This window comes from Berghia stephanieae, unplaced genomic scaffold (genome assembly GCF_034508935.2).
Source record: "Berghia stephanieae isolate SIO BIC M18660-M18661 unplaced genomic scaffold, UCSD_Bste_1.3 scaffold1032, whole genome shotgun sequence".
NCBI lineage: Eukaryota > Metazoa > Mollusca > Gastropoda > Nudibranchia > Aeolidiidae > Berghia > Berghia stephanieae.
This window is the reverse complement of record NW_027621994.1, coordinates 1,631-14,911: the sequence shown is the minus strand read 5'-3', so window position 1 is coordinate 14,911 and position 13,281 is coordinate 1,631. Positions and strand designations below refer to the sequence as shown.

The following is a 13,281-nucleotide window of genomic DNA, read 5'->3' as shown; positions in this document are numbered from 1 at the left end:
TTTCATTTGACCATTTTTTTTATAAAACTTAAATTTACATCGTAAAATACTTTTTTTTTTCACACTCGGTTTCATGGCGGAAAAATTGATTTGTCAAAATAAACATTCATTTTGAATAAGTTCATACAGATTTTTTTTTAAAAGAAAAAGCAAGCTGAGAAAACTGGGGTTGAATACACAGTCCATTTTAAAAGGATTGCAATAAAAGTTGATATCCTTCCCTGATTCGGGGGTCGCTGGGCCACGTCTGTTTTTAAGGGAAAATATTCCGTAAGCGTAAAGATGGAAAAAAATTTGACGCACTCAGCTCTTTGTTACTCTTTTAGACATCCATTTTGGGATAATCATCACAAATTTTCTATCAATCAGTCATAAAACGTTATTGTTTAGTGTGGTTATTTTATCCGGTTAAACGGATGTTGTGAGCATTTTATCTTCACTTCTTCCTTGAAAACCCCCAAACAATAGGAAGAGACCAGGGTAAATTTTGGATCCAGCCCTTTTTTTAAATGACTGTTTCTTTTTTTTTCCTCTCTTTTTTCACGACTCACAAAATATAACAAAATATTTCTCTTTTCCAAAATTCATTTTTTTCTAGAAGAATCAAATTTTTGATATTTTGCCATGATTATTCAGAGTGAATATCGAATAGCGTTGGGATTTAACAAAATTTCCCCAGGGCTTTTTCAAAAAACAAAAACGATAGTTCCCATATTGAACTATCTCACTATTTAAAACAAAAATCAACATTTTAATCTAAAATCAAACAAACAAACGAAAATTTAAAAAAAAGCAATAATATAATAAAAATATTTCTTTTAAAGGAGTAGGATTTATGGATAGAGAGCTCGTGTATTCCAAGTACTTTCCGCAAAATCTGGCAGACCCAGTTACCAATCTCTGCTGGGTTGACAAAGAGATCAGTTTAAGCCTCGACTCACTCGGTACCGAGAAAGATCATTTGCTTGTGAGGCGAGTGATTTGCAAACTGTCGGGACTTTAAACAAATCTGAATTTACATTCATTATCGTAAATTAAGTCACAGACATTACTCAGTATTGCTATGCTTTTTGTTTTGCTTTTCGGGGTTTACGGCGCTTGCGACAATATAAGATCTTTCAGCTAACAGCCACAAAGAAAAAGCAAATAAAAAATGAATGGTTCAAATAGGGAACAGAAGATTACACGAGCAATCTATCAATGTGTCTATGTTGACATTACCTAAACGTCCCATCCAGGCACAATCAAAGGATCAAATGTTTACACACTATGATACAGTCGAAAAGATATAACTTTTATAGTACACACCAGAGAGATGGAGGAAAAATATCACCTCTCAAAAAAGCATTATACATTTGACTATCTCTCTCCCAGATAAGGATCTCGGCCAGTACATGAAAAAAATAGAGCAATCTCAATGCAGAACAAATACAGACTGCAACATGGAAAGGGAAGATATATAGGGAATGAGATTAGCGGAAGAGTAGCGTCCCTTGATTGACGTCACCCATAGTCTGTGACGTCACCGGCGGAAAAGTTATTAGAGGACGTCATGTTGGTTGTGCGCATGCGTCTCTCGTCCTCGCTTCCGATCAACCGATCAATCAACCTAACAAATGATCAATCAATAAATCAATCAATCCGTAAATTAATTAATTAATTAATCAGTCAATCAATCGGTCAGTCATCTGATGTATCCATTGCTTATCTAGCCAACACATGTATTGACGAAAAAGAAAAAAAATCCACATGATTAATGATAACCGATGGTGAGAATTTCATAAATGGTTATGATTTGAAAACTCTAAGAGCTAGAGCATGAAATAACCATTACAGTAAGCAACGATAACGCCAACGACAAGTTCAACACAAACCATAGATACCATAAATGACTCGCCGCGAGGACGAGAGACGCATGCGCACAACCAACATGACGTTCTCTCTCTAATAACTTTTCCGCCGGTGACGTCACAGACTATGGGTGACGTCCAATAAAGGGACGCTACTCTTCCGCTAATCTCATTCCCTATACGGAGGATAGAAGAAACAAACAATTGACCAGTCTACCTCCCCACCCAGTCATTAATCCTAGAACATCTAAAAATCGAGGTCCATTCGGTCTTTATGCCCAGTTTATAATGACCTTCAACAGTTCCGTCGTTCTCCTGGGAATGTTTTGAGAAAATCTTAAAACAGGTTTCTTTTCTCTTATTTACTTTTCTATTTCCAATCTTTTGGTTGACTTTTTTTCTGTGGATTTTAACAAAACTCTTGGGTCATTCTACCTTAGGACTAAAGTGACATTGTTTCATACTCCCAAATATTGATTTATGATTAAAATATGAGCCCCAAGTTGGAACAGGATTTGGAATGTGCTAGATTTAATATTAGAATTAATATGATTTGAAATGAAGTGAGTAGAATAGTGCCAGCAGACAATAGAGGATAAAATCTTTAACAGTGATTGGAATCGAACTCGGGACCAGACTGATACAACAGTGAGTGGCTTTGCAATCAAAGCCATCCATTACTTTGATTGCAAAGCCGGGTGGACGGAGTGCCAAGTCGTCTGGTCCGAGCTTGATTCCCATCACTGCAAATATATTTTTATTCTCTATTGTTTTCTTTGGGGGGGGGGGGGGGGGGGGGCGGGGGGGGGGGGGGGGGCGAAGTGGCCGAGTGGTTAAGACATTGCACTGTGACCCGGAAGGTCCCGGGTTCGAGCCCCGCTTCAGGCACCTCCCGTTTTTTATCTTGGGCAAGATTATTAACCCCACATTTGCTCACTTGGACAATAAGGGTGATTCCTGTTGACATTAGACACCTTGATTGATGAACTATCTATATTCCTTCGTGGAATGCCTAGGCGACAATATCTTATGATGTCGTGGCGGAAGGGCATAATTTTTAATTTGTTCTTGTCATCTGGCACTACATTTTATTATATTTCATTATCACCCAGGTAAATTGAGCTCGTGAACCTTTGAAGGTAGTCAACCTAGGAGAGAGACACCTCTGATTTCAAACTTGGGCAAATGGATCTCGTGAGTATTGGAATATAATCCGTCTAAAGGATTGAGACCCAGAAAGAAAAAAAAAATTAAAATAATAAAATCCCTTGTGCCCCATTGCCTTGTGGGTTGGTCTTTCTTGGTCAAAGACTAAGGAAGCAGATCCTAACAGAAAAACAGAACGAAGACGGAGCCGAAAACTGGAGCGACACGCATTAACCTCCACAAACATGATTTTATTATTAACTCACTTTCTTAGTTTTAATATGGGTAATGTAAATGTTATTATTCATCTTAACTAAGCCCCTACCACATTATCTCATTCATCTGTAGTGTTTCATTCATCCTGTTTTGTTGATAAAGGGGAAACCCGAAACGTTCATTTGATCTGTTTTTGTAATTAAATTGAAGCTTACATTCAATTTAACATTATCATTTATTTGTTCTAAAATGGTAACGTTCAGAGTTACCAACACGATCTTACGAGTAATCAGCTGACCGACTTTACTTTTAAAAAAGAACAAAACAAAACAATAATTTATAGGTTAATTATTAACAGCTATCAACAACTGGTCACGTTTTTTGATAACGCTTCTCACAATAGTCACGAACCTATGTAAGATGTGATGATAGAGTTAGATGAATAACTGATGTTATAAGGAGACCAACTGTTTTCCATTTCGTATTTACTTTTTCAAAAACTAAAGAGACCTAGTTACCCATTTACTGCTGGATAAAGAACCATTCGGAGGTGAAAATAAGTTTCTCGATTTAATGAAAAACAAAACAAAAACAAAAACAAAACAAACAACGAGCCCAAACCAAGTTCGACCAGTGTTGAAGTTGGATGCGGCGCTGCTGCTACTATACTACTACTACTACTACTACTACTATTACTACTTCAACTACTACTACTACTTCAACTACTACTACTACTACTACTACTACTTCAACTACTACTACTACTTCAACTACTACTACTACTTCAACTACTATCTACTACTTCAACTACTACTACTACTACTACTACTACTACTTCAACTACTACTACTACTACTACTACTTCAACTACTACTACTACTACTACTACTACTACTACTACTACTACTACTACTACTACTTCTACTTCTACTACACAACAACAAACAACAAACAAACTACTACTACTACTACTACTACTACTATTACTACTTCAACTACTACTACTACTTCAACTACTACTACTACTACTACTACTACTACTACTACTACTTCAACTACTACTACTACTTCAACTACTACTACTACTTCAACTACTACTACTACTACTACGACTACTACTACTACTACTACTACTACTACTACTACTACTACTACTACTACTACTACTACTACTACTACTACTACTACTACTACTACTACTACTACTACTACTACTACTATACTACTAGTAGTAGTAGTAGTATGTACTACTATGTACACCATCCCGCCGATCGATGATGATGGAAATGATAATGGACAGTGAAAACAAAGTGAGAAATCCCTTAGAAACGGAAGGAATCCTGCTTGATGTAACAATCAAACAATATTATTTTCAAAATCGTCGAAGTGTTGGAAGCCTTATTGATTATGTATGAAACACACTGTCAGCTTCATTCAAATTAAAACACTCGTGGGAGGTCGAGAGATAGCCAAGCTTTTCGTAATCACGATTTTGTTTTTAACTGTATTTGAACAATGTCGATCAAATATGATGAGTTCTGGTGTGAGGTAATATTGATGGTATGGATTTAAACAAGTTTTTGTGCTAGAAATAATGATGTTTTTTTTGCTGTCGTTGATGTCTTTTGTGTGTGTGTGTGTGTGTGTGTGTGTGTGTGTGTGTGTGTGTGTGTGGTAACTTGTTCGTATTGTTGGTGCCTCCCCGCTGATGTTTTTGTTGTTGTTATTATTGTTGTTGTTGTTATTGTTGCCGTCGTTGTTGTTGTCGCTATTGTTGTTGTTATTGTTGTTGCTGTTTTTGTTGTAGTAGTTGTGTTGTTTTTGCTGCTTCTATTCTGGTTGTGTCTGTATTGGTGATTGTCATGTACCAGGAAATGAGGTAGCGTTCAAGTAATATTGATAATGGCAGTGACAATGGTAAAAAAAAACGATACATATGGCGGCAACGATGATATTGATGATATAATGGCGTTGATGATAATGGTGATGATGCTGGTGATGATGAAGATAACGATGAAGGTGAGGATGACTAAGGTGAGGATGACATAGGTGATGATGGTTATTAAGGAGATGGCGATTGGAAGATGATGCTGATGGTCGTGGAGATTATGGGGACAATGATAATGGCGGAAGTAAGGGTAGCTGAAGATGATAAAAATTACAATTATTAACATTGCGGATAATTCCACACATGGAAAGTGTCAGCGTTTGTGATGCCGATGGTAATTATAACGAACAAAGGATACGAATAAAGATAGCAATATATGAGAAAGAAGTAGTAAAGTAACCGAGATGCAGCCACCTCATGACTGGCAATAGTAAACGCAGTTTGTTAATAAGTTGGTCGACACCTTCAAGACAACAATTAGCTCTAGTAAATTGCTCAAAGTCAGGCTAGACCATAGATATGACTAGACGGCCAACGATGCGGAATTTCCAGTGGGTCGCTCAGCTATTATTACTGTGTCACACCGAAAGTGGCTCTTTTCGTTTGATGAATAGGAAGATCGGCGCTATCAATACACTCTTCTTGTTTGATGATAAGTTAAGCGAGACGCTATCTTTCTCGCCTGGATTCAAAATTAATCGACTTTTTCAACAGATATTTCTCACAGAATTAGACATATTTACAAAACCATCATGCTTCATACATGCTGTTTATAAATGCAACAATCGAGCTGCGAATGGTAGCAATCGCAGTTTCCATCGATAAGATCAAACGAGGGAAGTGATAATCATGAATTCTTGTTCAAACATCAGTATCGCTGCTATATCGTATCATATTGACACTGAACATTTCTGATAACGCCCAACACTAGTGTAAAAACAAGGCGGAAGTAACTTCGGAACTGTTGACTGTAAACAGTTTGTTTTTATTTGCTTTGAAATAAATACTTTGTTATTTCGAAACAAAACCAAAAAAAAAAAAATCGTGACAATTATTATTTGGAAAAAAAATCATACATAACATACATATAAGTTTGAAATGAAACTTAAAAAATTGCCTTGCTTAAAAGTCTGCAAAAAATTCCATTGTTCCACAGGAATTTTTATATCTAGTTATAAACTAATTTAGCGCTTAAAAGGCAAAAGTAGTGTGAATTCCATAAGCCTAAAGTAAACAATTATAATTTAGATAAATATTTATATCATAGCAACTCTTATGACTGCAAAAGTCGCAAAGACTTTCGTATTTTATAGAGAAGTAAGAGGTATCTAAGGCAAACACTTGAGATATACACAGTACTCCATTAAAATTGAAATGGCTCTGCGCATGGCGGAAGTCATCGTATTTTAACAAACGAAAAGACACCCACGCCCACTTTGTTTAAAATGCTCTCTTTTATGTCCACGGGCTAGACATAACCAACGCGCAGGTCGGATTTTGAATGAATTAATATGTATTATTATTTAGTGCAATAATTCCTGTTATCAAATGAGCTTTACAATGCCTTTAAAAAGTCTTGATAGAAGTCTTTTAACACTTCGTGTAAAAGACTTTTACAACGTTCGTCGCTGCAAATAGTCAAATACTCATTTCAAACACGAGTTGACTACTGTCAGATGTAAATGTGTTTTTAAAAAAATTCTGGTCTATCTAACTTGAGCTTATTGAATTGAATACGGTATATATATATGAAATTTCTTACTTGTTTCCTGATGACTGCTTCCACCTGATCACAGTCGTCCTTGGAGACGCCAAGCCCCACCATATGCTCGATGTGTTCCTTGTGTCGGATGGAATACGAGACGAAATCCTCCTCCACTCGCTGAAAGAGCACCGGCTCTGACCGCAGGTTGAGGACGAGCACTTCCTGTTGGAAATGGAAAGATGCAAGATTTAGTCGAAAGAAACACGCAATGGTATATTATTACATCTATCTATATATAATCTTATTTTTTCTTATCTAAGACTAAATATAAACTCTAGTGTATCAAATAGAACGGAGGTGTCGGGGTGTTAGTAATAGCAAATGGGGGAGGGTGCGCTTTGGCCAAAATTCAATAGGAGGGGGAGGGTTGGGGTTGGGTTGGAATAAAGAGGGGGGGGGGGGTGTTTTGTTGTTAAAGAATTGTGAAAGGAGGTAAACAAAAAAACAAAACAAAAACAAACAACACCCATTCTGGCCTCAAAACTCGTCCATCAAATTGTCGATGATTTAAAAATGATTAAAATGACTCTTGAAGTCCCAGGTTTGAGAGTTTTTGACAAGATGCGGGCAATTTTAATCGATCGATATTTGACGGACGAGTTCTTTGGCCAAAATCTTTAAAATTTGTATTTTCAGAGAACGACATGTATATGCTATTGATGGTATAGAAAACTGTTCACAATTAATACAAGAATTGTATTTCGAAACTACGCTATATACGGATTTAATGGCATATAACGAGTTTATTATACACATTGAATGTAATGTGTGATTGCCATTGCTAAAGAAAAATAAAATAATTCCCTTCCTTACTTTCCCTTTCCTTGTCCTTTTCTCTTTCAGTAAATATATGTTTGTGAAGCCTCTTTGTGTGTGTGTGTGTGTGTGTGTGTGTGTGTGTGCGCGCGCGCGCGCGAATGAGAAATAGAACGATGATATTGAAAGTGAGAAAGGTAAAGAGGGACGTAGAGAAAGAGATAGATAATAGATAGATAGATAGATAGATAGATAGATAGATAGATAGATAGATAGAGAGAGAGAGAGAGAGAGAGAGAGAGAGAGAGAGAGAGAGAGAGGAGAGAGAGAGTAATTCGTTTGATTTTGTATGTCTCCTTGTTATCAATTTCCCCTGATAGGGCACTTCCTGTAGAAAGCAACTTATTTGGAGTAATTTGCCATAATATAATATTCTAGTAATGTCCGTAGTAGTCGTTATGGTACTATTGTGTGGTTGTATTGCTGGCGCCTTTTTGTGAACGACTTCTACGACCATGGTTATGGTGGTGGTGGTGGTGTGGTGGTGATGATGATGATGATGATGATGATGATGATGATGATGATGATGATGATGATGATGATGATGATGATGATGTTGATGGTGTTTGTGATAGTAGTGAATATGATGATAAGTATGATGGCGATAGTGAAAATGATGATGAGTTTGGATCAGATTGTCTACTCGTGTTTATAATTAACCACTCGCCTTGAGTTTAGTTCTTAAGCCATTGTAGGTACGCTAAGACTATAGACAATTTTTATATAAATTTTGGAAATAAATATACTATGAGCTTTTATCTATCTACTATTTATTGACTTTGAGATTACGCCAAAGAATTGTAAACAATCGTTCAAAAATGGCTGTTGGTTATTTGCACATATATTTTATCACCAATTTTAGTGAGGTAAAAGGCAAATTTAGAATCTAAAACTATCTAGAATAAATTGACATTGAGAAATGCTGTTGATTTTAAGAAATGAACTTTTACATCACACACACACACACACACACACACACACACACACACACACTTGGGCCTTGCATCTTCCTCTGCACCAGAAGTACAAGGTGTAGCTATAGTTAGCAAATTGATTAAGTTCAGTGTGATTTAATCTTAGTTATAAAACTCTACGCAACATTTATCAATTCCTAATTGAGTAATAACGTATTGCGAACAGGATTTTATGTGTGAATTAAATCTACAATAGAATTCTTTCATTGATACAAAATGTGCTCCCTGTTTATTGCCAGGGTTTTGATTATTCCAAAGCGACACAACTAAGGGTTGAATTAAGCAGTGTAGTAAATTTGATATTTATCTGTACTTGAATGATGCCGTTGTATTTAACTAATGGTGGTATCTTCGCGAAATCCAAGGTGTGAGAGTTTTTGCCAAGATGAGAGTCATTTAAATCGATCGATAGTTGAAGGACGAGTTTTCTGGACAAATTTTTAAATATGGGTTTTTCCAGAGTATAACAGATTATCTGTGTAGCGTTTTATCAGTGCGTTAGAAAACAACCTGAGTTATTTACCATTCGTGGTGTCAATTGATAATTATGTGTTAATATTTAGCTTGTTATGTCTTTGAGAGTAAGGAACAATAAATTCCTAATATCCAAATATCATTTTATTTTTCTAAATATCTTTTACAAAGTAGACTAGTAATGTCATATTATTTATGTTAAAAAGGTCGTGCTCATCTATTATGTCATTTATTATGAAACAGATGTCATCATAGTTTTCTATCTTATCATATTCAGAATAGTTACTCTTGATTTCTTGTGGGTGCTAACTGTTTTGTGAGACTATAAATTATATATATTTTTGAAAACTATTTATATGTCCAAATGGATATGACGAGTACAGGGGAAGATCCACAGATGTCCACATTTTAGAATTTCTCTTCTGATTGCTCCCATCCGCTTGAGTGATTTAATGGGTCTGAGCTTTCCCTCTATAGATAAAACAGCGGAAAAAACTACAGCCATAACTCGTAGTTTTTCCGCTTTTCTATTTATGGAGGTAAGATTTGGACATCTGATATCACTCAGGGGGTCAGTCACAGAGGTTTCGAAAAGTGGACCTGTGTTTTTCTCCCACAGATTTGTCATCTATGCACCTCACATTACGATATTCAGGCTTTGATTAGTACTTCCATGTATCACTTCACTTTACTTTCCCCAAATGGTTTTTTTTAATCACTGTTTTACGAGCTCTTTTGACATTTTAAAGTCATGTCAGCGCCAGAATCTTGTTTTTTTTTTTTTTTAGCTCTGTTAACGTACCTTTATACTGAAGATACAATTGAAAAACAATATTTAACTATTGTATTGTGAGATTATATCTTATTTTGAAAACATATAAAACTGTTATTTACGAGACAAGTGTGTATAGACCCCTACAACGGTAAATTGTCATCTATGCACCTCACACTACGGCCCTCACACTACGGCATTCAGACTTTGTTGGGAGCATCCTTGTTTCACCTTAATATTACTTTCCCCAATAGAAAATTTGTGTGTTTTAAAAAAAAAACAATATTATGTTTGACGAGCCTTTTTGACATTATAAAGTCATTTAAGTGCCAGGACCTTGCTTTTTATCAGCTATATTATATTTAAGTACAGGAGATATAACTGAAAAATAATATTTTAATAAAAATAGATTCTAAAAAAATGTTTGTTCAAGTGCCTTCATATGATTGATTCGAAAGGCTCCTTTATATGACAGCATAATTTCTTGACCTACCTTGGGAATACGCAAACCCACAGACGACTGAAATGTTTTCCTTTTGTTTATCAAAAGGAGTAGTTAGTTAAGTGAATTACCCTTTATATCTTTCCGAGATCAATATTACGCAGAACAGCCAATAAACATGTCGTTTATTTATCACCAAACACGATTGCTTTCGTTTTTTACCCAGCGCAGCGTCGACAAAGAGAGAAAAATACACAGATTTATTGGGACATGAAACAGGAATGGACACGGAGCGATTCCCCGCGGTACTAAAATTTGTTGCATGGAAATAAAACACGACTGGATGTAGGAAATACATATATTATTACTTCTACTTTTTGTGATGACATAATTTGAGGTAGTTGGAACGACTCCAAATCAATTTTAAGGAGGGAAAAGGCCCTCGCGACACTTTTTCATAATTGGTGACGAAAAAAAATGATGAAATAAATTAATATAACAGCTTCGAAAAAGAACATAATACCAAACACGAACGTTTCCGGCTCAAAATCCATCTTCAGCAAATAATAAAAACAACAAAACCATTAATATATCACTTGAAATTTAGACAGACGGTACAGAAATATTTCTCTGCCGTCTGTCTGAATTTTAAGTGATGTATTAATGCTTTTAATGCAATGTTATTGGCTTTAGAAGGTTTTGAGCCTGAAACGTTCAATGTTTGGTATTTCATCCTTTTTCGAAGCTGTTATATTACTTTTTGTTCATTACTTTTTACAGTCCACAGCTTCTAGTAACTTAGTATTACGTTGACAAAAAAAAAAAAAAAAAGAAAAAAGAAAAGAAAAAAAAAAGAGAATAACTTGTGTCTATTTATAAAGAATAAACAACTAAAGATTTCAAGATTTTGTTTTTGTTTTGTTGATTTAATAGACTTGGGACTAAATATAATATGATTTTGAAATCTCAAGATGAGGCGTTTCCATGGAGCGCTTACAAGGACTTGGTCCATAGTATATAAAAAATGGTCTTGAATCAAAACTCGTGGTGTCCTAAAAATATCGAAGTTAAAGTCTTGGTTTCAAAACGTCTTGAACAAAAACGATCATGAACTGTTTGCTTTTGCTACGTTAGAAGCCTTGGTTTTCAACTCATACTTATAATCTCACCTTTGCGAGATAATTTTATCTATATCGTCATCACTATTATTATAAATGTTGTTTTTTTAATTCACTTAAAAAAAAAACAACTAATTTTAAAATAATAAATATGACGATTTTGATTAAGACTCTCATAAAACAAAGACAAAATATAAAATGAGAGATAAAAGATGGAAATGTAAGACTGTAAAACAAACACGTTTTTAGGTCGGAGTTGTGGTTTTTACCATCACGTCAGTGACTTGATCAAATTATGAAAGGTCAATTTGTCACAAGGGACACGGTAAACATATCACTTCTATGTTTTAAATAATCGATAGACAGAGAGAGAAGAGAAGAAAGAAGAAGAAGAAGAAGAAGAAGAGAGAGAGAGAGAGAGAGAGAGAGAGAGAGGAGAGAGAGAGAGAGAGAGAGAGAGAGAGGAGAGAGAGAGGGAGAGAGAGAGAGGAGAGAGAGAGAGAGAGAGAGGGAGAGAGAGAGAGAGAGAGGGGAGAGAGAGAAAGGGAGAGAGAGAGAAAGGGAGAGAGAGAGAGAAGCACTTTAAGAATCTTATAAGTTTTCTACCAATTTGAATGAATGAATGGAAGAAGAAATGAAAGAAAGAAAGAGGAAAATGGATTACAGAATGAATAAATGAATGTTAGAATGAATGAACAAAAGAGTAAACGAATGAACGTATGAATGAACTAAGGAACTAAATATTGAACGAATAAATGGACAAACGGATGCACGAATGAATGAATGGTTTAACCAATGGATTAATACCCTCCCCCCCCCCCCCCCCCCCCCGCCCAACACACACACACACACACACACACACACACAGATCATAGTGAATAAAATATTTGTCATGCTGTTTAAGTCACCTATCAGGTGCCCTTTTTGTACTGGCACCCGTATGATATTCATCACTGTTTATAGTAAGGTGGCCATTCGATTGGAATATTGAAGCATCTCTCTCTCTCTCTCTCTCTCTCTCTCTCTCTCTCTCTCTCTCTCTCTCTCAATTTATTACATTAAAAACATATTATATAGTGCTGCCAACTCTAATTTAATAGAATCAGACGGGGGTTTTAAAACTCCTATTATTCCTTGATTGATCTCCGTCTTTTAATGTTGCGATTAGTATATTCTTGATAAATTATGGTAACAGAAAAAGTTTGGTCTGACTTTTAAGTAAAAATTCCTAATTTTCTAGTAGTCCACTTCCTCTCTCCCTATCATTCCCTTCATCTCCTCTCTCTCTCTCTCTCTCTCCTCTCTCTCTCTCTCTCTCTCTCTCTCTCTCATGCATAAACAAACATCAAGTACTTACAGAATACCCGTCAGATGTAAGTTGTGCAATTATATTTGTAAATCCATTAAAAGTGGGTTGACCTGAAGCAAAAACCGGTTGACCCCCAGACGCCTTTTGGAAGTTTGGAGCACACATTTGACGGCTGGTTTGTAGCTTGTCATCCGCTCCATTGCTGTCTTGTACGAGGAAGTATTTTCCCTGAAATAACCATGCAACAAATAATTAGGGATTAGAATTTGGAACAATCTACCTGCGGATGTTTCTAGTTAGCTCTGGCAAACTTAAACAGTTCAGAGACAGAATCGCTCCTGTGCGATCTAAAGACTCTAAACACCAACATGCACACCAAAGGCTGAGACAATACACCCTAGTTGGTTTACAGATTTGCAGGATGATGATGATGATGATGATGAAGAAGAAGAAGAAGAAGAAGAAGAAGAAGAAGAAGAAGAAGAAGAAGAAGAAGAAGAAGAAGAAGAAG

At 35.8% G+C, this 13,281-nt stretch overlaps 1 protein-coding gene across 1 annotated transcript; it reads right to left on the bottom strand.

The window, feature by feature from the left end:
* Positions 1 to 2,067: 2,067 nt before the first annotated feature.
* LOC144960911 (paladin-like) lies at positions 2,068 to 12,998 on the bottom strand (the record flags this gene model as incomplete). The annotated part of the gene is made up of 4 exons (XM_078894295.1): positions 2,068 to 2,165; positions 5,147 to 5,302; positions 6,863 to 7,027; positions 12,819 to 12,998. Coding segments are annotated over 4 exons (599 nt in total), but the record flags the coding sequence as incomplete, so codon positions are not given.
* Positions 12,999 to 13,281: the final 283 nt, after the last annotated feature.